The sequence below is a fragment of the Protopterus annectens genome, chromosome 7.part1 (genome assembly GCF_019279795.1).
Source record: "Protopterus annectens isolate FY-2018-M chromosome 7.part1, PAN1.0, whole genome shotgun sequence".
NCBI lineage: Eukaryota > Metazoa > Chordata > Ceratodontiformes > Protopteridae > Protopterus > Protopterus annectens.
The window spans coordinates 330,421,128-330,446,645 of record NC_056740.1 but is presented as its reverse complement, the minus strand read 5'-3'; the positions used below and the strand labels follow the sequence as shown (position 1 = coordinate 330,446,645).

General features: G+C 40.4%; 1 protein-coding gene across 1 annotated transcript in view; it reads left to right on the top strand.

The window, feature by feature from the left end:
* Positions 1–275: 275 nt before the first annotated feature.
* Positions 276–25,518, top strand: part of NDUFAF3 (NADH:ubiquinone oxidoreductase complex assembly factor 3) — a 439,874-nt gene continuing 414,631 nt past the window's right edge. Inside the window, exon 1 of the mRNA XM_044078745.1 lies at positions 276–461. Coding sequence (XP_043934680.1) covers positions 388–461 — 74 coding nt within the window. The 5' untranslated portion in view covers positions 276–387. The remainder of the gene's footprint in view (positions 462–25,518) is intronic.

Below are 25,518 nucleotides of genomic sequence, written 5' to 3'. Positions count from 1 at the left end.
AAAGGGGTTGTGGATGGACGGATGACTTACAAAACATACGAATGCACAGTTAAAACGGGACTCAAACACAGGGGAAGTGAGCAAATCTAAAGACAGGTAAACAGATAATTCAACAAAGCGAAATCGTACCCCAAATTACACAATATTTCGCAGATTTCACTGCTCCCACTTATGGGATACAAACCCAATACAATCCATAACAGCAGTTACCGTAGTACGTCAAATATGCTATGCGTCCCTCCAAGGATAGAGGGCGGTAAACAGGAAATCGCTCCAGCTTCTCGCTTACTGTTCTTCACTGTCTGTTGTCCCCAAAGGAAAGCGATAAGAAACTTAGGAGGTCAAAATATACCAGTTGAAGACTCTGCCACCCAGTTGTTAGGTTCAATGGCAGCATTCCTGGTGGGAAGATATAGTGTTAGGTGTTTACAGGTGGCAGCGACCAGGGCGTCGGCGTTCCGGTGAGTGGCAGAAAATAATAATTGACCGATTACATGGGAAAATTTTTGAGGAGTAACAATAAATACAGTCCTCCGGTGAAACAGTAATGGTAATGCGCATGTCTTAGTTGTAACGTGTGACAGTTTAAGCGAAGTGTGGTTGTCAAAGTATATTGTTTTGTACTTGCAGTCTCTTACTGCGTTCTTTCTTCAGCCCACATAGCATTTAAACATGGACTGTTCTCAAACATTAACTTAACCATATAATAAATGTTTACAGCATTTCACTTGTACTCACTCACTAAAACTCTTACCTTTCAACTGTCTAGATTACGTCTATTTTTGTTCTTTTTTGCATAAAGTTTGTGATCTTCTGGATTACATACATTTGGGTTTTAGACTTCATATCCTTCAGAATCGGAAAATAAATGCTATCACAAAACTTATTGTTCTGTTAACTTTCTAAGAGCATTTTTTTAATTTTACATTTATTTAATTGGAAAAGTCAGTCCAGAACAGAGAATTTTCAGTGGATGGCTGCCCGGGGAGAAACGCGCTAGACGCCAAGTCTTTGGAATGTGGGAGGAAGCCCAGTGTGAATCTTAAACTGTCAGTATCGCAAATTAATACTGGTAGTATTTTAATATGTGTTTCTGATTGTGCCTGATTATTTCTGGATGTCTCCCTGATTTTCTTCAGAGTTGTCCCTGATTCATTTGAGAGATATGGTTGTTGGAATTTTTAATTTAGACAATTGTAAACATAAAGTGGCAAAATAATCTGCAGTGTTGAAACTCAGAAAAACAATACTCAGAAGTCAGAAGAGTATAAATAGAATCCTTGGATACACTATTGTTTATGGTATTAAATCAAGAACTGAGAGTGCAAGTTCAGTAGGCAGTGCTCCTTGGAGATCCATGTATATTATTTATGTGAGATGTACTGACATCTCCCAGGTTCCTGCTTGTAAATGTTTAATTCCCAAGCTTTGGTTTACATTTACTAAGGATAGCAGACTTTGTCAGAGAATTGAGATGCATGGCTAGGCTTAAAAAAGTGCTTGTTATTGGCCTATCAAACACCTATCAGCCAATGGTAACACTGGAAAAATGTTCAGTTAAATAGTAAACACAAAGACAATGGAATACAAATGTGAGGTAATAGTTACTGAATCAACATCCATTTTACAATGACTTGCACTTTTAGGTTACCAAGAGCTCTTTATTGGAAATCATTACGTTACTACTGTTAGATACAGGGCTTAAATATCCACTTGTGCCTACAAAGGGATTCACATAACTATTTTTATTGGTTAAAATAACATATCTGAAAACTTTCTGTATGAACTGAAACTGAAATATCATATATTTGGGTAGGGTTGTAAAGGGTATTGGTTGGAGGATGGAAGACAAGCAAGGGAAGGTCTCTGCCCCCACCCACTCACACGTGTATTCAATTATTATTACAGTGTAGGTTCTGATAGCTGACACTAAAACAGACTTTGAGAGACAGCAGTGTTTGCATTAAATCCTCAGTGTTTCCAAATATGGTAACTAAATAGGGTGACACCAGCTTACAGTGACCAAGTGTTCTTTATAAGGAAAGTGTGTGTGTGTGTGTGTGTGTGTGTGTGTGTGTGTGTGTGTGTGTGTGTGTGTGTGTGTGTGTGTGTGTCCCATGCAAGTTTCATTATGCAGTTTAGTCCTTATTCTTCCGTGTGCCTTAGGGTTAGTATTTTATAGTTAGGAAGTGGAACATAAACATTTTGGCAGTGATAAGTGCATAACAATGGCCACTTATGTGACTATTCTTTAGAGTCTGTAACTGACATTGCACAAGATGTGGAAAGAAAAGTGTACCTTGTTGCTGATGGCCCAGAAATATTTACAGCATGATTGTCTGTAGAGTGCTAAAAGTGTGAAATGTGTTGCAAAGTCATATTGTAAAGTGAAAGGAGGAAGGGTAACATAGGAGTGGAGTACCAGTTTGAACATAAGCAGGAGAAATAGTATTAGTGGAAAAAATAGGGGTGCTCATATCATATATCAGTTTTATTTATCAAAGTATTCAAATGCCTGAGCAGTAGGCATCAGTCACATAAAATATCACATTTCTAAAAGTAAACAAAATGCGATAAAGCAGTGAGGAATGTCTTGTAGATCATAGGGTGCATAAGAAGAAGCATTATCAGTGCAAAAGCAGAACTTTGTGTCCTCTGTGTACATTTAGTAGGACCCTTTAGAAAGCATCATGTGCAGTTCTGGAGTGTGTTGAAGGTTATGGTAGAACCGATAGTTTACTGTCATGATACCATCTACCACAAACGTCTGGAGTACAGCTTACAGGCATACTCTTTTAGGCCCTCTGGACTGTAATTTTCTAGTAAAAAATGGCTCTGCATTAAGGCAGTTCTGGGTCAGTCAGTTTAGAGCTAAGGGTCTAAGAATTCCAACGTTGCTGTTTACTGGGATTTTTTTTTATTACTGTTGCATTGTAATAGTTCTGTTTCGCAAAGAATGAATAATAAATGTTTTAATTTCTTAATCATATTTTAAATTCATTTTATCAGTCTGTATTTGCTTTAACAAAGGCCTATAAGCCTATATTAGTAATTCCAGTACATAGCTGCAGTGGATTTTTGCTGTTTTTAGTGGCCTAACTGTTGTTACTAAACCCTAGTTTCCTTCTTATGTACTGAGTGTATGTCAGGCTAGTTCAGGAATTGTTTTTTATTAAGGCAGTTCCAGGCCAGTCAGCTGAGAGCTAAGGGTCTTATTTTTCCCTTCTAATCCAGCCTGTTGCAGTTTTGTTCTTAAACCTAGTGTATCTGTTGTTTCCTGTCCCTTACGATAATTTGACAGCATAATTCCATCCCTGTTTCCATTTATTGGCTGTTGATAATAAGCACCTAAGTATAAGTATCATTTTAAGTCTCTTCCCTTAAACTACTCACCAGACTAAAAGACCTTTGATAAAATTACTTAATATTGAGTGTACTTGTACTGCTTACACTGAATTTTAGTATCAAACTATTGAGTGTTTTTCCCACTTTAATTAGTTTACTGGTTCTTGCTAGTGGTAGAAGAAGGTTTCCAGGCTAGTTGTTTTGTATTGAAATGTAAATGCTCAGTAGCAAGTCCAGCGAAACATTATTCTAAAGCCAAACTCCAAGCATTTATAGTTACCCTGGCCCCAGAGTCATTTCTATATCATGGATCAGCACTTCCCCACAATTTCTATAGCCAGCCTGATCGAGATGGGTGTCTTGAGAAAGTGTAAGAATTGTCTTGTGCTGTCTGACAATCATCTGTTAATCCAACAGCATAACACAGTGTGTGAGAGATGTATATATGTAATATTCTTAGAGGCAAAAATCTCACATGCACTAAACTTGGACACCAAAATCATCAGCAGTACATCACATATCACACCTTTCCCAGGCCATCACAAGGTACATAATGGCTTCGTAATTCACAACTCATGCTTAACCTTAGAAATACCAAACTAGTACTTTTTTCCCCCAAATTCCCCCCTCATGAAGAAAAAAAAACAAAATTTAAAGTCATCTCTCTTGATAATACAACCATTGAAGTCACTTCTCATAGCAAACTATTAGGGGTGATTGTGGATGATAATCTTACATTTGACCTCCATATATAAAATTGCATAAGAAAAACTCATCAAAAACTAAGATGCTTTACAGCGCCAAAATCTTTCTAACCGATGCAACTAAAACTACACTTGACACTACTTGTCTCCTCCCCACTCTTCTTGCTATAACAAAGTTGCTAAATTTGCAGCACATACCCCTTTAGAACCAACCACTGTATAGGACTGAAAACCCTTAATTGGTTAGAACTTCCACATCATCTAACATATACACAACTTTTTACCACTTGTAAAATTATCCAGCATCCATCTACCTGCCCAGCACTAAAAACATTCTACACAAGTATGTTCCTAGATGGTCATTGTGATCCAGTGATAAAAAAAAGTCCTGTCTGTCTACAAACCTAACAAATCTACTCTGTCTGTACTCATATAAGGTTGCTAAGGCCTGGAACTCCTTACCTGTATCCATCATGTCTATACCCTCCCATCTTTTAAAACCACTCTAAAAGATTTCCTGGCTAAAATATGTCTCTGCTTTTGCTCAAAACCAGGATAACCTATATATCCGTAAATGTGAACAAGTACCTCTTCATTCCTTATACCTCCTTATTCTTCTTTCTTCACTTACTTCCTTACTGCTATCTAATTTTCTTCTCTGACTCTAAATATTCCATAAGCCTGTTTTTCCCTCACTTTACATGGCCATTCCTATTTGTATTAGACTAACTTACCTTTAATTTCTCTACAAATTGTTTAAAACTGTTCTAAATATTAAATCATTGCTATATATACCTTGTATCGATTCTTAACTAATGTTTTTAATGTGTCCATTTTTTATTTTATAATTATTTAAACTACAGATGTTTTTGGTTTTATTTTTGAAGATTGTATTGTTCCTAAAATGTTTTGTAATCATTTGGAGCTTTTTTTCTCCAGGCCTCCGCTGAAAATGGGCTTGTACCCTGTCAGACTTTCCCAGTAATCAAATGTCAATAAATAAATAATCAATAATATGCTGACATTCTAAAGTTTAACTTACCTAAACCTCAAAGACCTCCAAAACACTACACACTATGAAGCCTACTTCCTCGCATAGCACAAGGAGTCCCAAAGTCAGTGATGCTGAGCTCGTAAGGCAGGTTGACCCAACCAAACATTCTTGTTATAGGTGACTGCATTGTAATACTCTGCAGATGTGCTTCTTACCAGGCTGAACAAGTAATGAGTGATGGTTAGTTGCTTGTCTGGTGCCTGGATCCATCAGATCACACATGCCTTCAAGCCCATGAACAACAAGTTCCAGTAAGATTCTGTCGTAGTTCATGCTGGTGTCAGTGACTTGGTGTACCTTCCAGGACTATATGAAAAGAGACATGATAGACCCATATGAAAAGAGAGATGATAGAGCTCTCAAGACTATGTGTCCAAGGCAGGTATGATCCTAGCACAGCAGAGCACCACTACTGCTGTACTACATTTTACCAACATAATAAACCTGCATAGAAACAATGGTCTGCTTGTGTCCACCATGTTCTAAGACTCCTCAAAGGCATTTGATACTAACTCACACCAGCAACTGCTCGTGCGACTCTCCTCAGTAGGACTTTAACAATAGTCCTTGTTGTAGTTCCTTAGTTGTTGGTCTGGAAGGCAACAAGCCGTTAAATGGCAACAAACCTACTCATTCTTTCAACCAGTTACTACAGGTGTCCCTCAGGGCTCTATGCTGGGTCCTCTACTGTTTAATATATTTATTAATGACCTCCACTCGCCATGCTGATTTACTTAAGTATGCAGATGTCTCAACATTAGTATGTGTGGCCTCAACAATAAATAAGCTCCAAAACATTACCCAAAAATCTTTCTCCTGTGTAGAAACCTGTCTGAAAGAATCAAACCGACTCAACCCCAAGAAAACTAAATTAATGCTTTTTACCTCACAAAGTTGCCAAAATCAAAACCAATCTTTTACCATAAAGTCAGCAAATAATACTGTCATTGAAACTGTAACCAACAGTAAACAGGCATTATAATAGATGACAGTCTCAAATATGAACACCATATTCTGCACACCATAAAATTTACACACCAGAAACTAGGTTCCTCTTATAGGATCAATGGATTTTTTACAGATATTGCAAGAAAAACTCTAGCCACCATCTTCTTACTGCCAACTCTGACACAATGCTGTTAACAAACATGAACAACACTCAAAGAAAGAAATATGCCTCCTGCTACAATAAAATAGCTAAATTTGCCACCAGATTCCCACATAGGACCCACCATTGTCTTAGCTTAAAGCAATTAAACTGGCTTGAACCCCACAGCTGTCTTACTAACATATTCACAACTAACTACAGCACACTAACTCATTCATCATCCAGAAGAATGCTCTGCACTACAAAACTTATTACTACCCTACTGTGCAGCAAAAGACTTATGTTCTAGTAACAAATTCTTATTACTTACAAATAAGTCAAATAATGTTGCAGGAGACTCGCTCTACTCCCAATGCGTTGCTAATCTCTGGAATAGCATCCCATGGAAATAAAACTCTCTGACAAACTCAGTAGTTTTAAACCACATCTTTACCATTCCTGGTTCTGTATATGCTCACCACAGGGTTAAAACTGTTTCACTGTACAATACTATCCAGATAGTCTTCTTAAACATAGTATTTTCAATCTCTTACTGAAATGACAAAACAATTTTTATACATTACTGCTGCCTGTACAATCCACTAAGTTGCATGTGTGCTTTCTCTTTAGTCACTTCCACCTCTATAAAATCTTAGTCTGTATAAATGTAACTATTGTTTGTGTGTAAATGTAAATAGAAATGTAAATAATTGACTTCAATAATTGGTTTAGTTGTGGCTGTTATTTAAAATGGTTCTAATATTTATCAGCTGGGAGGATGTGATCAACAAACCGTGCTGCTTTGTCAGGGATAGCCTGCATCTGTCCACACTAGGATTTTGATTATTGGCCAAGACACTGTCCACCCCATAGTGCCTTTTTAGGCAATGCCAACCCGATAAACCTGCCAACATAAACTCCACTCCCTACAAGCCCTTCTCACCCTGGAGGACATTGACATCTGTGTAGTGACTGAGATATGGTTTAAAATAGAGGAGAGCACTCCAACACCTTCTACACATTTAGACCAGCTACTGCACAGGACGGAAAAAAAGCTGGAGGTGCCGCAATCTACATTCAGAGGAGACTGAAATCAAGGCTGACAAATTAGCATGATGCACTAGAGCTTCTTTGTGTCCAGATAACCATCGGAAGGGACCCATACCGTATAGTAGCTAACTTTAGAACTCTCTCTTTGACAAAAGAAAACCACAATACCTATCTACAGGAACTAGAATCACTCATTATTAAACCCAATGCCATTTTCCTAGTTGGTCTAAACTGTCCAGCTCTAGACTTGGAAACCTATACCACCACTAGTGCACAAACACACACATTCTTGGACTTTGGCAGTAACAAATGCTCTGGAACAATTAGTCAGAGTACCAGCTGGGGGAATAACATCCAGGATCTTGTCCTTACTAATGTGGGAGCATCTTGCACAATCCTTTACCTTTATCACTTATTAGGCTTGACCATGAAGCAGTCTCCTTCGAAATAAGAGTGAAACCAGGCATCCCTTCAACCCAAGGTACTTTTAGAAATTTCTTTGAGACAAGCTGCTTACCCCCTAAGTGATATGTCAGCAAGCTTCATATCCTCACGAAATCCAGCTAACTCCATTGAGTATGCAGGAATGTACAGCATCACACTATACCAGCATGTAAAGAGCAACATAGATGCCACTGTACCCCACAGGATCAAGTGTAGGGCAAATCCCAGAAACAACCTCACATAGGTGGAATCATAATATCAACTAGCTTTATAATAAAAAGGAAAATAAGTTTGACCAAAAGGAATTACCAGAATGTTAAAGCCCTTGTCACTGAAATAAACAAACAACTTAGGAGCTTAATAAAATCCCCCAAAGCCAAGTGTGAAGTTAAAATAGCCACCCAAGCCAAAGAGAGCCACAAGGCATTTTTTAGCTATGTTCCTAATCTCAAAAGCACAATGCACCAATACAATGTGCTGATTGTGAACAATGTTACCTGTACTGAGGCTGAATATATGAACAATGTTACCTATACTGAGGCTGAATATATGTAGTGAACCTACTGGATTATAAATTTATCCCTAAGTTTACACCTCTCTCCCCTCTGTCTGCCCCTTGTGTTATACCTGAAACTGTCTCGCCTCCAGCTTTCACATAAGATCAAGTCCTAAAAGTGCCATCAAAAGCTAAAAATACTGTATCTGAGTCTTGACAGTATCCCTGAATGCATCTTAAAATGCATGAAGTATGATTGCCCTCACTCCTAACAACACTTTTTTTTTAATCTTAGACAGGTTTTGTACCAAGCAAATGGAGAATTGATACAGTCATTTCCCCTGCACAAGCGTGGACCTTCCACAGTCCCACAAGTCTGATCAGCCTCATATGCAAAGCCATGGAAAAACTTTTCATGGAATTAATCAAGCAGGACATAGGGAACCTCCATACACTGGACTTCTCGTAGTTTAGATTCATCAAGGGCAGGTCATACTTACTAAAACTGGTGGATTTTTGAAAAGGTCTCCAAAGTAATGGGTGAAAGCAAAAGTGTACACACCACATACTTTGACCTGGCCAAAGCTTTTGACACAATTCCCCACTCAGGAATAGTGGAAAAGCTGGATTGCTACCTGGCTCACAGATAGGACTTAGATAATCAAAAAATAGGGTCAGTTACCTCCACAAAGAGACCAGTCTCCAGTGGAGTCCCCCCAATGTTCTGTGCTGGGATCTCTTCTATTTGGCATCTACTTTTCTAAACCAATACCAAAAGGCTTTGGCTGACTTAAGTTTGCAGATGACTGCACGTGAGTTGCAATTTTTGAATTCCCAAACAACTTGACCATCCTGCAGGAAGGCTTGTCCCAAAATAAATAACCTGTGACTAAATCATGTACTGAAACTAAATGCCAAAAATGCATTATTGTATCCTTTGGGAAGTCCTCTACCCCAGGGAACTACCACATTGATAAATCACCCCTAAAAGTTGACCCAGTTTGAGACTTGGAAACTTATATGGACAGTGACCTAACTTTTGACCAACACGTGTCTCTTGTAAGAAAGTCCTTCTGTATTGCACAGCTTATAAACAAAGTCATTGTCCCCCTTAGTCAGCCTTCATTAGACCAATCATTGAATATAATGCCCCCTTTGGCATGTATCTGTCCAGACATATGCAACAACTGGAACACCCACAGAGATACCTTACTAAAGGTGTGCAAGGCCTAAACAGCATCTCCTACATGGACTGACTCAAAGCCCTGTCACTGTACTAAGTATCCTACAGACTGCTAAAATGTGACCTCTGTCTGTCATACACCAGATCGGGTCTATATTAGAACATCAAAGTTTCACATCTTCGAATGTTCTAATATCAACCCCCATTCAGCGAATGCTACGAATAGCAAAGCTGCAGAAAACCAAATTTTTTCCTAGGGAAAGAATTTGGTTGTCTGTTTCTGTCGCTTCGCTATTTTCAGCACTGTGGTGGAAAGTTACGGGTCGGGTTCAGGTAAGTGTGCGATTGTGTGGACGTGAGGGTTAGGGTGGGTTAGGTGAGTTAGGGTTAGGGCGCGGGTGAGGTGAGTGTGCAATAGTGATGGACCTTAGGGTTTGGGTTAAAGTAAGTGGATAGTTAGTGGTGTATGTACAGTGTAGTGTAGGGTTATATGTAAGATTTTAGGTGTATGTGTGTGGATTGCTGTTTGTTTGGTGCGCTTGTGTTGTGTGTATGTGTTTCAGAACAGCAATTTTTTTCCCTAGGAAAAAATTTGCTGTTCTGCATGTTTGATATTGTCAGCATTCGCTGAATAGGGGTTGATATTAGAACATTTAAAGTTGTGAAACTTCGATGTTCTAGTATAGACCTCACCAGATCACATCAACAGAGTGGTTTGATGGGACAATTATATCTTGAAGAGGATGCTGCTGCTGTAGAACAAACTCCTCATTCACATGGAACACAGTTCATCCCAGCCATTTTCAAGTGCAACTTAGATCTCTGGATGGGAAACAGAAAATTTACCCCAGGACCTCCCCTCTCTTGTTACTGATGGACAGAGGGAGCTCTTAAATGCTTTATTCCATGTATGAATCCACTCAAATTATCTATGGTATGATCCCGGTTATTCTGATTAGGGGTAATATATAATTATTGATCATGGAATTGGTAAGGCCACTATATACCAAATGTGATAGATTATTACAAACACAAAAAGGGCAATTGGCTTGGCTTAAAATGGCCTGCAGGGGCAGCTAGTATAATACTTAACTATGAAGCCGTGATGCATTAGGTCTGTGTCATAGCTGTCTGAGTTTGTCCTCTCACTGCCTTTCAAGTATGTCTGTCATTTAGATAGTCTAACCCAGTTCCTTTCACTGCATGCAAGAATCAAACCTAGGTCCATTTCTTCTTCTTCTCCTCCTCCTTTATTTAATTGTCACTTAAGACATAGGCAGATAGCTGTTTATATTAAACAAAACAAACTGTTAACATGTTCATATTGATACCATTATCATCAATAGAGCATTATATAAAATAATAAATTCCTGCCTTCCATTAAACCTCACTTCTCCCCCAAAAATTATTCTTCATGTGTTGCTCCCACAACTTCCATTTTTATGTAATTTGCTCATACCCTTTTCTGAAGATATTATTTCCAGTTCTTTTATCTCCGTTTACTATGAATAGGCAATTCAGAACTTGTATCCAAGGCCAAACAAATCATTTCCTTAGTTGCATCCATTTGCTCATCCAATATTTCTGACAGAGCACTCTGTAGGGAGTTTTTAAAGTCTGCCAACTCATTACATTTCCAAAACGTATGTTCACAGTTACTCATTCTTTCCTATCACACCTGCAGTATTTGTCATCAACCTGAGAAAAAATTCTTTGGAGTCTGCTTGGGGTATAAAAGTACCTGTGCAAAAACTTCCAATCAAAAATCCTGAATCTTCTAGAATGTGTTGCATATTTGGGGGTCCTACATGTGCCCTCCAATTGTTTCCTTTTGTATTACTTATTCAGTCTGTCTTATCAATCTTTTCTAACCTTCGCTGATTCCTTTAGTTATCATTCAGTAGTTTATATGTCCTACTAATTATCCCTTTTTAAACAGAGGTTTCTGTTCTAGATTCAACTAAAAAACTCTCTTACCAGAGAAGATATTTCACTTTGGATTCTCTTGTCTCTCTTTCCCTATACTCTGATATCAGTCCCTAAAAGGGAAAGGAGTCTTCAGCCTGCAGTCCAAACGTCTTCTTGGCTTCTTCCCACTCTAACTTTTACTCTCTAGTTATTTGCTACCTTGTTTCCTTTGCAAATTTCCTCCAGGAAATTCCAGCCTCCTCTTTCCTGTTCTCTGTAACCCTAATTACAGTCATCCTTATTGGCAGAATCTTCTTTCTCCATCCTCATGTTGGCTTAGTTCTTAGAATACTTTCTGCTACTTTATAAGTATCTGTATAGCTGCTGTTATTCTCCTTAAGGATCTGTATTCCAAAATCCCACACTCTCTTTATTTCATGACCCCCCCCCATCATAAGCATCCCTTTCTACTTTGACTTATAGTTTTCTGCTTGTGTTACATCTGTTAACCTTAACTATGTAGCTCTAAATATACCTTGAAATCAGGTAATCCTAAACCACCTTGTTCTGTTGGAAGGATCAACTTATCCGACTTGATCCTTGCCCTTTTCCCTTCCCAGATAAAATCCTTCAACTCGTTATTAATTACTATTTGTAACTTTTCCTCTGGTTGTTAAAAGCATGCCTGGCCTGTATATAAAAATAAAGGGACTAAAAATTTTCACTGTTTGTATCTTTTTATCCATAAACAAGACCTTCCAGTTTCTCCTTGTTTGTATTATCTTTTGTTTAGTCTTTTCCCATATATCCTTAGCTGACATGAGTCATTTTCAGCCCATATTCCTAAACACTTCATTTTATAATGTCCCCATAAATACAGGTATTGCTGAACCAATTTATGTGTGGGTATGTAGTTTACAGCTATAGTCTTTGTTTTGTATTAATTAATTTTATATTCCAAAAAGAATGAACTCTTAGAATGTTCCACAACACTCGGAAGTCATTTTCTTGTTTTATCAGGTACAAAATAATACCATCTGCAAATAAAAACAATTTTTTCTTGATTACCATGCTAATTATATACTTGAATTTCTGAGTCCTTTAGTTTCTTTGCCATTGGCTCTAAATATCAAGCAAATAAAGCGGAAAGAGGACATCCTGCCATGTTCCTATGTTCAGATACAGCTTATCAGAGAGGAACCCTTCCACTTTAATTTTTGCCTCTCATCCCTCATAGTTCCTCCTAATTAACCTTATTATTGTATCAGGGAATGCAAATGCTTCCATTGCCCTACTCATAAAATCCCAGCTTACTCTGTCGAATGCTTTCTCTGTATCAAGACCCACCAACAGTAGTGGCATTTTCTTACATTCTTCTTACCTCTGGTTCATCACTACTCTATTAAAATTGTCAAATGTTTGCCTCCTTTCCACAAAACCACATTGATTCATATCTATCCATTTTGGCAACACTTTTGCCATCCTTTTAGCTATTGTAGACATAAAACATGAAGCTGGGCCTGATGGATCTTCACTGTCTTTAGGCATTACAGCCACCAGAGCTTTCTTCCATGATGTTGGTGCTTCCCCTCCTTTTAAAATACTGTTAAAACAAAACCTTCCAGATCTTTATCACTTTCTTCCCTCCTAGCTTCCAACCTTCCACGGGAATACCATCTATTCCTGGAGACTTTCTTGCAGATTGATTATATATCACCATTTTTGTCTCATCTCCTATCTTAATTATCACGTCTCCTGTACCTGTAACCTTGGCATAGCTAAGTCTTCTATAAATATTTACATTTGTGTTTTTTCTTGATTTCCACATTCCTCTTCTTTACTTTTCTTACAATTTTTGTAGTATCTCTAATAGTACCTGTATAGGATCTCTGGTTATTTTTCTTGTTATAAACTTCCTAAGTTTACTACAACCCTTTCTACTTTCTGTTACATATGTCATTGTGCTAAAAGATGTTATGCTCTGGAGTTATCAAAAAGCACTTTAACAACAATCTTTCTAAACTCATATATATTATCCAGATACTTTCTTATTTTCTCTTTGGCCCTCTGCATTTGTGCCTCATCTCGTCCCTTATTCTGCAATACCTTAACTTTTGTCAGCTCCTCTAAATAAATGTTACTTCCTAACCATAACTCTTTTTCTTTTATTTTACTCTGTTTTGAAACTCTGCTTTCCTTATTACCCTCCATTTGTATCTTAGTTGCTATTGGTGCAAGATCAAAAATAGTTACTGGATATGTGTTTGAAGCTTTCGATTAAAGGCACATGTTCGGTGAAATACACTTTCTCTGTAGTCTGGCTAATTATTGTACCTTGGGGAGTAATATATTCATTTTCTTTGAGTTCCTACAACTGAATTCACGTTTTCCATGCAAAATATTTTTATAAATTTCTTCAGAAATCTACCCTTTTTTCCTATATTTTCCCTTCTAGGTTCCCCTGCTACATCCTTGCTGTTGCAAATCAAGTTCTATTCCCCACCTATAAGTAAAATTCCCTGCTGAAAGCTGATTGTTTCTCTCAAAAATTTTCTAAAACTCTATAATAGCAGTTTTAGGTATAATATAAATACATGCCAGCATAATCCTCCTCCCAGCTAGTAACCACGTAATACTAGAAATCTGCCATTACTATTGGAGCTCTTCTAGCAATTAGTATAAGTACTTCCATTTTCCTTTGTCTCTTGATACTCTGCTGCATATCCCTCCTGAAATCCTTTTTTCAAATTCACATGCTCGTTTCTTTACAAGTGTGTTTCCTGTAACAGTGCTGTTTGCACTTTACAGTTCTTAATTTAATTCAGTATTCTTTCCCTTTTTGTCTATAGCAATGAGGCCATTCATGTTCCAAAGTAATATGTTTAGTGTAGCCATTATGATGAGAAGTTATAATTCCCACCTGACAACTTTTTTAACTATTTCCAGCTTTTGTGTTCTATATACTCACTGATGCTTTGCAGGTTGATCTTTATACAGTTATTTTTGTCATTACCCTTTGAACCTATGTCACATTTTACAAGACTTTTTGTTCTAATGAAAACCCTCAAAAAAAAAAAAAAAAAAAAAAACAAGGACCTCCCTAGAACACCCCCATAACTTATCAACAAGAACAAAGACACAACTGTGTACATCTTCAAATAAAGTTTAACTCTCCTTATAGGAACAATTGTCACAAATCGACAGCTGTTCGCACAAGCAAAACCTAACTTAAAACTAAGGTTATCCATAGGTTACTAGGTAGGTACTAGGCTATCGGCCCTGGGGCCTATATAAGCCTACCAAAAAAGTTCCTTGGCTTTCGCCACCCAAAAAAAGTTATTTTCCTGTGCTCCTGTCTAACAGAGCCACAGAAGTGATCCTTGGGCTGAATTTCCTATTTTCTTTCCAATTGTCGAGAATTTTCTTAAAGAGGGCTAATGAAGAGCTTTGCTTGACATGACTGGGTAGTCTGTTCCAAAGCATGGGAAATCCCTGGGACAGGAATCTATCCCTCCAGCATGTTCTGTTTATTGTGGTGGCAAGGTTTAGGTCACTGGAGCGTGTGGCTCTGAGGGATTCGGGTTTCTTTAAGTGTAGCATGTCCAACAGATCTGAGTTTGACATAGCTTTGTATGTTAGGCAGAGGTCGTCTCTGAGTAGGCGATAAGTGACGGATTAGAGCTGGAATTTTTTGAGACAGTCTGCATATGGCATCTGTTTGAGGCCTGTAATCCTCTTAGTGAGGTATTTCTGTGGCCTTTCTAATTGTTGTAGATGTCTTGCAAGGTACATGTCAAACAGAGAGTTGTACTCTATAATGGGTCTGATGATGGATGAGTAGAGAGGAACAATGACCTCTTTTTTCTGGAGGTGAACCCCTTTGTAATGAGGTGTGCCACATTGAAGGATTTCCTAACTACTGCGATGTGATTATCAAAGGAAAGACTACTGTCCACCTGTGTCCCAAGGTCTGTTATTACACTTTCGGTGTTTAGTAGGCTACCGCCTATGTAGTAGTTCATGGCTACAGTGTTTTTCCCAAAGGGAATGACAATGCACTTCTTGGCATTGAGTTTGAGGCCATGACTTTGACACCAAGCATCAGTCTCAGTGAGGCCCTTTTGTAGAATGTCCACATCATTAGGTGATTCTATTATGGGACCTAGTTTGCAGTCATCCGTGAACTTCGTTAGCCAAAGACCTGCCTGGACTTCTGAGAAGTGATCCCAAACAGGAGAGGACCCAGGACTGAGCCCTGTGGTACTCCACTTGTCACTGGTCTGAAGTTGGATTTGGAGTCGGGTACTTTCACTGTGTGGGTTCTGTCAGTGAGCCAGTTGGCCACCCATCTTGTGACATAGGGATTTATGCCCAGTCTAGTGAGTTTATAATTCCAGAGTGGGGGATGGTGGCGAAAGCCTTGGCGAGGTCAAGATAGGCTGTGTGCACCACCTTACCCTCGTCCACGGCTCTGGTGACTGCTTCAAAGAAGCTAATCAGGTTTAGGAGACATGACCTACCTTTTACAAACCCAAACTGAGTGGGGTCCAGAGTTTGGAGGTTATGTATGTCCTTGTTTATAAGTTCCAAGATGATACGTTCCATGGCCTTGCAGACAAGGCTCATCAGGCTAATGGGGTGGTAGTTCCCCAGGTCCATGGTGGTGCTCCCTTTGTGGAGTGGGATAACCGTTGCTGTGCGCCATTCAGTAGGCACAAAGCCTGAAGTGAGGATATGATGGAAAATGGTACTTAGGTGGGGTGTCAGTTCGTTCTGCAGTTCATGAAGAACGCAGCCTGGGATGTTGTCAGGTCCCATGGATGCTGTGTTCTTGGCTTTGGAAAGTGCGGTCTTTACTTGTGCAGCTGTGATTACAGGGCCTTTGCATTCTTCCGGTATAGTGATGGGCCCTTTGTTGGGGGGGGGTGAAGTTTGCACTGAACCTATCCGCAAGGATGTCAGCAATATCAGTTGGTTCTGTATATGTAGTGCCATTGTGCTGTAGCTTAGAGCAGATATGAGTGTCACCATTGAGATTCTTGACATAGCTGTAGAATGCTTTGTGGTTGTCTTTAGAATCAGTGGCGATTTTATTTTCGTAGGAGGATTTTATGAGAGATTTCAGCTTCTTACTGCGGCTGACCAGGGAGTACCTGCAATCAGGGCATTTTACTCTTTTTTTGCAACAGCTTTTTCCTTCTGTTGCAGAGTTTGTTTATGGCAGGGGACCACCAGATTGGCTTCCTTTTTTTGGAGGATAGGATCTTGGTTCTGTTGGGGATGGCACGATTCATGCATTCGTGTATGTGCTTATACAGTGCATTTGTATAGGATTCAGCAGCCGTACCTCTATTTTCCGTCTGTATGAGTGTCGTGAAGCTTGCCACTTCTGTCTTAAGCATGAAGTTGGCTTTGGAGAAGTTTTTTCAATGGTTTTCTTAATGGGGGTGGGGGTGGGATATTGATGTCTAGGATGATTAGCTTGTGGTCGGATCTGACCAGCGAGAAATTGACCTCTGGCATGGAACATCGGTTGCTCGTATTGGTAATGACCAGGTCCAGGATATTGCTGCCCCTGGTGGGGGGATGGACAAGCTGATCCAGGGCGTTGGAATTTATGAATTCCAGAAAGCATTTAGCAAAGGAGTTAGTACATGAGTAGTTTTCCCAGTTGATGGTGGGGTAGTTGAAATCTCCCATTATTAGGGTATTGGGCTATACCTTAATATTACCCAGTATATCAAGAAACATGGAGTGGGCATCCTGGAGCATGGCGGGGGATCTGTAACAAGCTACAATCTGGATTGCAAACTTCCCCAATGTTAGTTGCACGTGGATAATTTTGGATGCATTATGTTGAACAACTAGCCTGGAGGTGTGGATATCCTTAATAAGTATGGACACACCTCCTCCTTTAGTGTTTCCTTCCAGGTTAGGTGGCCAAAAGGTGTGGTATGAGTTATAGCCTGGTAATGCAGGAGTGCTCTCTGGAGCCTTGAACCAGGTCTCCATCACTGCGCAGATGTCGATGTCGATGTTCTCCATTTTAAGGAGTGCCTCAAGTGAGTGCATTTTGAGGTTTAGACTTGTAGCATTGAGTAGCATTACCCTCAGATTTTGCTTGCTTATACTTGCTGCGGTGGTGAGTTTATCATTTGAACCGTGCCTAAAAAAGGCACTATAGGGGTGGCAAGAGCCTTAGCCAGTATCCGGAATCCCAGGGGTGACAGGTGCAGGCTATCTCTGGCAAAGCATCCTGGTCTGTCGATCATGTCATCCCAGGCAGACAGACACTGGATCCCCGTAGAATGACACCAGAATCTTAGCCAAATGTTGAAGTCCAGTCATTTTGTACTTGTATTGTGGTATCATTCTGGGTGATGGCAGGATGCTACTCAGGGCTAGGGTCATACCTGCCTGGGCTACATGATCCGAGAGCTCCTCCATGTCTCTTTTCATGTAGTCCAGGGAGGTAAGTCTCTGGTCATTCACACCAACATGGATAATGACAGAGTCATATTTGTACTTGTTGTGGAGTGAGCTGAGTTCTTGCGTTATGTAGCGGATCCTGGCACCTTACAGGCAGCTGACAGTAACTTTCTCTTGTTTAGCCTGGTGAGTGGGACATCAGTGTGCCTGACTATAGAGTCACTTATGACTAATGTGTTGGGTACGTTGTTTTGCCTTATGGGCAGACGTTGAGTGGCACACTGATTTTTTGGACTCTGTGTCATTTGGGTAGTGTTGGGTGGTGGTGGTTGCTTGCGTTTCAGCTTTGGAGGTCGCTGTTGTTTGGGCAGATTTTTATTGAGAGCCTCCGCGAATGTACATGTGTGTTTTGTGTTACTGTGTGTGGGTTTAGGTGGTGTAGGTTTTGATGGACTATGTGTTGAGTTGTGTGTAGTGCAGGTGTTTACCTTCTCTTCTCCTCCTGTTGACTGTCTAGGACAGTCTTGGCTGGAGAGAGCCTGGCTTTCAGGTTTGCTATATAAGTGCATCTCTCTCAGGTTGTAGTGATGGGTGGTAGGAGGAGAGGGTTGTCAGTGTATATGAGGCAATTGCTACATTTGCCAAGGATGCCCAGATTCATCAGGTGGACAGGGGAAAATACCGGGAGCTGACCCTTAGACATGCCTGGATAGGTGCTTATTAATTTATGTACTAAAAACTGTTTTCCTCCTAACAAGTGAGGAAAGTCGAGTGCTGCAGTAAATGGTAGATTATTTAGTGCTTGCAACAAGTTTTGAACAAGTGCTGAGCACAAGGAAACAGTTTTGAGTGCTAAAACTAGAAAACTGGCTAGTTCTAAGGGAAAATTAGAAGAGCAGCTTTCTGGCACCGGAAATAGTTTAACCCTAGTTAAACGGTGCTAATATGCATGTTAGAGCCTGTGCTTCTACTTACACTGATTACTGTCTGTTCCTGTCTTATTTGTATTCCCCTCCAAGATGTGAAAAACAACTTGTATGTTTTCAGAAAACATTACCTTTTACCCTTTAGAAAAGTGCAGTGGCTATCTTTAAATAAAACTAAATTGTACACTGCTCTAGTAAATGCATTAAAATATTTGGTTATCAGAAAAGCAGCTATCTCCTATTCATTTTCAGTAATTTCAAACTTTGTTTTTTACTGAACTGCTTGCCCTTGTACCTTTTACTTTTATGTTTCTCTCAGTAAACAATGTCCAGACCTCTCACAGTTTATTGCCTTCATCTTTAGTGAACTTGTTTCCATGGAAACATAAGATCAAAATCTAGAGCTGCCATCAGCTCCAGATTTCTCAACTGGCACTGAACATTTATTTGCATAAAGAAAACTATTTATTACATTGTACTATCTTATTTTATAAAATCTACTTGCATCCACAAAAAAAACTTTTTGTTAGAGTAAGCCAAGGCATTAACCCAGATATTCACCTATACAAAAGTAAAAGAAAACATTTCAATTCCACATATATTACAGTCTGTGCACTTTCACATCCCATCCCCGCACCAATAGCCAAAGATTAAAACATGCTGAAGTACTTTTCTTTTTACATTGTAATACCTACTTTTCTTAAAACTAAAAAAGCACCTCCTTATTTTAGTATATTTGTCTTGTAAAACAGTCACTGAAAATTTTACAGTAAGTAAATGCAATTTACACAATAAAATGTTATGCAAATACTGTTAAGAACAAAAACAGCTTTACTTAGTTACTTTCCCCCTCCTTCTCCCTCCCTTTTAAAGTCTAGTGTCCTTCCAAATATCAATGACTTGAAGTGGGACATATGTCAGTCAGTCCCCCAACAAGTTTAAGAAAGTAAGCAAAAATCCAGTCTTTCTCAGATGCTTTTATTCAATAATTTCAGTGTTGCTGATCTTCTTCCTGTTTATCTTCATCTCCCAACCCCAGACTTTGGTTCAAGTCCAGAGTACTCCTGATTCTTCTAGCCAGTGTTTGTGCTCTTCTTCCATCTCTTGAGCATTTTCCTTTGGAACATTGGAAAAGGTTTCACTAGCAAAGTCTCTTTTTGAGCTTTACCATCAGAAGAATGAGAAGCAGAGTCCCCTTCCTTTTGATGGCTCAAGCCTTATTTTATAAATTTTTGTATTTTTTGTATTCTAGTGACCCACCTTTTTACCTCCCCTTCCCTAGCCACCCTGCCTCCCACCATTGGATCATTGCAATCTTTTCACCCTCAGGCTCTGGCTGTCCCTGTACCCTCCCATATCCAATCTCTCAGACCCTCTTAGAGCATTCTTAACTACCTCACTTCATCTTAACTCCAAATCTTCCCCCTGCTATTCCTCTTAGGCCATCTAGTTTGTTCACTTTCAAGTGGAACATCTGTTTATGCATCTGCTTGAGTTTATTGCAGTGTTTGTATAAAAGTTATGGGTTTATGAGTTTATAACAGTATCTGTTTGAGCTTATTACTATCTGTATATACATATTACCATTATTTTTAGTCTCTTGCTAGATATTGGAATGCCCTGTTCGTTACTAGGTTTTATATTGTATGTATTGTTTGCTATTGTATGTATAACAATTGTTCTTCATGTAACTCTGTTGCTTATAAATTATGTGGAGCTTTTCTCCCGAGGGCCTCCGCTGAAAAAGGACCTTTGTCCAGTTGTAATTTCCTGGTAAACAAATGTAAATAAATAAATAATGATAAAATTTCCCACTTAGCCTGATCTGCATGAAAAATGACTTTGATCCTCTAGTAAAAAATATTCTGAAGACAGCTGGATACAGCAGTTTGAATCTCTCATCTGGTTCTTGACATTTACTAATTGCTGGAATAAATTTGCTTCTCTTCTGCCTGGTGTACAGTGAATAGTTGTTTTCCGCAAACACTTTACCGTCTCCAATTTTTAATACTTTGCCTTTCTGCCACAGTTTTGTCAAGGTCCACTCTTTCTGCTCATGTAATTGCATCTTCACTATTATAAGTCTTGGCTGCTTTCCTGTGGCCAGGATTGGAGCATACACAATGTGCCCTTTCAATTAACAGATCCTGCTGTGGAATACCAGTCGAGTTACTTATTTGTGATTTCATAAAATGAATAGCCTCTTCCTTCCAGTTTCTCTGTTACAGCAGAAAATCTTGGTTTTATTTGTGTGCTTTGTCTTCTAATTGTACCATTTTTTGAAACTGCTCATTTGTTGTTTTTAATCTTCAGCTAATCCTTGATGGTGGGTTCAGTTCCGAATCCTCAGAACCAACTCGGCCGTTATTTTTCAGCTCGCGCTCTCCAAACTCTCGAGCCTGAGACTACCCATAATGCTCCTCACAGAGATTACCTCAGATTTCGTTTGCCGAATCACAGACCAGATGTGCCTTCATTATCTCTCGAGCCTTGCTGAATTTTGTGAGTTATAAAACTTTTTGCTTTCTATTAGTTAATTTCGTCTACTTCTTTAAGCTACCTACTCCTCTTACTGTTTTCTTTTCTTACTTTGAGGTATTTTTCTTCCCTTTTACCTTTGTTGGTATATTTCTTTCTTTAAAAAAAAAAATCTCTCTTTCTCTTTTGAATATGTCTGGCAAGAGACTATCTCCCATGAAACCTAAGGGCTCTTCAGGTTTCAAAAGATATAACAAGTATGAAGGAAAAATGCCCAATTCAGATGACCATACCTTGTGTGTGTATTGCTTGGGCGTAATTCCTTTACAAGAGAATTGTGCTATTTGTCATGGTTTTTCATTCCGTACATTAATGGAAAGGAAAAATAAGCTTTTGTTGAAAGGCCTGTTAAAATCTCCTTTTGATGAGGCCACTTCTGGATTAAAAGAGAAAATTGTGGAAGCGGGAACTTCTTCCCACAGTTCAAAAATGAGGCCTTTTTCGATTCTGAGCTCCTTGGAACAGATGAGAAAAATTTCAAAAACTGACTCGGCTCCAAAAACTTCTTCAGCATCAGGAGAATTGTCGGTACGTAGCAAGACACTTTTGCAACATTCTGATGCTTCAGCCTCTGCTCCATCTGAGCCGTCGGTACCTAGGACTTCAGAATTACCTAGTGCACCGAGAACTGTGTATTCTCCTTCTTTGGACCCTTTTAGGGACACCCCATTTGTGAAAGTTAGACGGTCCACATCTCCTTCCACAGTTTTGGTGAGGTCTACTAAAAGTTTTATCGGAACAGGACAGGTTAGTGGACCATCTCCTAGTGGCAAGAGGATTAACTTCGGTTCATAGCCAAGCCAGCCAAGCCGGCATCGAAACTGTTCATTCCACCCCTACTTACACTCCTTCTCCAACTCTGCCTGAGCCTTTGGAGTCCTCGGTCCTGACAGCCACATCTCCGACTGTCTGTTCCAACAACAGCCTTGAGTTTTTCCAGATCTTCTGCACCGGGGGACTCCCGCAGTTGGGATTCGACGGTCGGTTCCGGGATGCTTGATACCTTTTCGGCTCTGTCTGAGCCTTCCATGCCTCTCGGAGCATCAGTCCCTGTAGTTCAGACTCAGGCTCCAGGTGTGGAGGCAGTCTCTTTGGTGTGGAGTGTGACCCTGGTTTCGAATCAGTCCCTTTCGGTTCCGGGCTCCCATCCCTCTTCAGGGGGGCCTGCCTTCTGTATCATGGAGAAGGCACTGTCCCTTGGGGATTCTCAGTCATTGCCTTCCCTGTCAGTACAAATATCTTCCCATTCCTCTAGGCCGGAGCTGTCACTGACCTCATCTCCTCGACGGAGGGTGAAAAAGCCACAGGTAACTCCCAGCGTGGTGGTTACCTCTTTGGATACTTCTCTGGAGCTTCCTCCCAAAGAAGTCCCTGTGAAGAGGAAGTGCAAGAGGAAGCACCTCGACTCCCCAGAGGAGTCTTACACCGAGGATACTGACTTCGATGAAGGCGAGGGTTCCCCAAAGTCACCCCCTGAAGATGTTTCCTTCGGAGATATACTGAAACAGAGGGGTGACTGGTCACCCACACAACCTTCAACAGAGGAGTCTGTATACCTGGAGGCTTTTCACACCCAACCTTCCACTTTTTGGATTTCTCTGCCCACTGATGAAATTGTTAAATTGATAACTCAGTTGGCTTGGAAGATGCCCAACGCCAAAGAGCCTATTCCCAAAAGGCTTGACCGTATTTTGTCTGCACCAAAGGAAGAACCACATTGGTCCAAAGGAATCCCTGTTGATGCCGTGGTGGTAGCAGCAGCCACCAAAAAAGAACTTGCAGAAGAGAGTCAAACTATTCATCTGCCTAACAAGGAGTCTATGACCTTGGATAGATTCGGGAAGTGCATTTATGCTTCAACAACCTTTGCGTTAAGTTCATTGAACTACATGACACATTTTACCAGGTTACAAAGAGACATTAAGGAACTTTCTAACACTCTGGCAGGAGCAGTTGCTGTGGAGGTTCAGGATAAAGTCTCCTCTCAGCTTGCAACTCTTGAATCCATTTCCAATTCATCCATGAGGCTCATAGCACATGCAGCTGAAGGGACATTCAGAGCAGCAGGTTCAGGCATAGCCATCAGATGGCATTCCTGGATGCGCTTATGTGACTTCGTGGAGCCATTCAGAGCATCATTCATCGATGCACCTTTTGACAGATCTATTCTTTTTGGCTCAGAAGTTAAAGAAACTCTGACCAGAAGTGAGCAAGATGGCAAGACCCTATCTGGCGTGGGCATAAGTTTCTCTACTCCTCAGTGACCCTACTCAAGGAATCAGAGGAGTGGGAGACTATGGTTCACGAAATCCAAAGGACCTGTCTGTGACTCGCGTGCTAAAGATTTCCCCCCAAGGCAGAGGGGGAAACAATGGAAGACGCCACCCTAGGGGCAGGAATGGACCGCAAAATCAGGGGTCCAGGGAATCTTTCTCTGGGGTGCCCGATTGTCTTCCTCTGGAGGCAGTCGGGGAGCGATTTATCCTTGCACCTACCCACCTGGCAATTAATAACCTTGGACAAATGGGTGCTTGGAATTGTATCCAGAGGCTACCAAATTCCCTTGTTTGCGAACCCCAAACCTCCAAAAAAACCTCCCAGATGCTCCACCCAATTAAAGGGAAGCAGCAGCTTTAGAAATACAAAAACTTCTAGACCAAAGTCTCATCCAAAAAGTCCCACCAGACCAGATAGGATCCGGGGTTTACTTAAGATTCTTTTTAGCGCCCAAAAAAACAGGGGACTGGAGACCGATTTTGGCTGTCAGCCTATTCAACAAATCAGTCCACCAAACCAAATTCCGTATGGTCTCGGTACAAACCATACTTCTTTTCTTGGAAAAAGGTGACTGGATGTGCTCAGTAGACCTCAAGGATGCTTATTACCAGATAAAGATGGAGAAAAGCTCCAGGGGCCAGTCATTTCCAATTCAGAGCACTGCCCTTTGGACTCACCATAGCCCCCAGAGTGTTTACCAAATGCATGGCAGTAGTTGCAGCTCATCTCAGACTGCAAGGTTTTTGAGTATTCCAATATCTCGATGACTGACTCATCACTGCTACCACCAGGCATCACTTGGAAAGAACAAGAGACTATACCCTGTCTTTTGCACATCTCTAGGTATTTCAATAAATCTCAGGAAATCCCAGCTGCAACCCACACAATGTCTGGATTTCATAGGGGTACAACTGAGCACTGTCTCAGGAATAGCCTCTCTCCCTCAAGAAAGACTTCTAAGCATCAGGGCTCTGGTGAGACAGAGTCCCAGCAAGATTAATTCTTCAGACTTTGGGGTCAGTGGCTGCTGCAATCACTCTGGTTCCCTTGTGAGATTTCACATGTGAATACTACAGTGGTTACTACCAATGCAGTGGTCTCTAGCTCATCAACCAATGTCTTACCAAATACTTGTAACCAATCTCTGCAAACAGGAACCCAAATGGTGGCTTCATTCAGATCAGATTCTCCTGCGCTGGCCCTTCACTCCGCCTCAATCCCAAGCCATAGTGACCATGGATGCTTCCAGATTGGGGGGGGCATTATCTGGGGAAGACAGTTCAAGGCACATGGTCCCAACTGGAGGCCAACCTGAACATCAGTGCTCTAGAGATGAGGGCAGTACTATTAGCATTGCAAGCATTCCAGGATTCCCTTCCTGTAGGAACAGTGGCTATTCAAACAGACAACATGGCAGTGGTCTGGTGCATCAACAAACAAGGGGGAACCAAGTTATATCCACTATGTCGAGAGGCACTCAGAGTGTGGAAATGGGCGATTTCTTCCAACCGCTTTCTCATAGCAATGGACATTCTGGGAAGTTCAAACGTGATAGCAGACAAATTGAGCAGGACTATTCTCATGCCTCATGAGTGGTCCCTGAACCTAGTAGTGGCGGACAAGATTTTCTGTCTATCAGGCTAACCTTGCTGCAACCTTTTGCTTCTCACCTAAACAACAAATGCAGAAGTTACTTTGCCCTAATCCCTCCATTGGGGGAGTCACCCAGGGACGCTATTCTACACAATTGGCCTCCCGATCTGTTATATGCTTTTCCACCGATTGTGTTAATCTCTCAGTTTCTGAAGAAAGCAAAAATGATGAAGAAAATCATAATTCTCATTGCCCCATTCTGGCCTCAACAAGTCTGGTTCCCCTTCCTTTGGCTCCATCTGCTACATGAACCATGGACTCTGGATCCGACTCCAGACCTGCTAATTCACCAAATTTGGGTTCACCCAAATTTGCAGCACCTCAAACTGACGGTGTGGTTCCTCCAATTCCCATGATTGCCAGGCAAGCTCCTCTGTCCTCACCAGTCTAACGTATTGTTATTGCACATCGCAAACGTACTGCT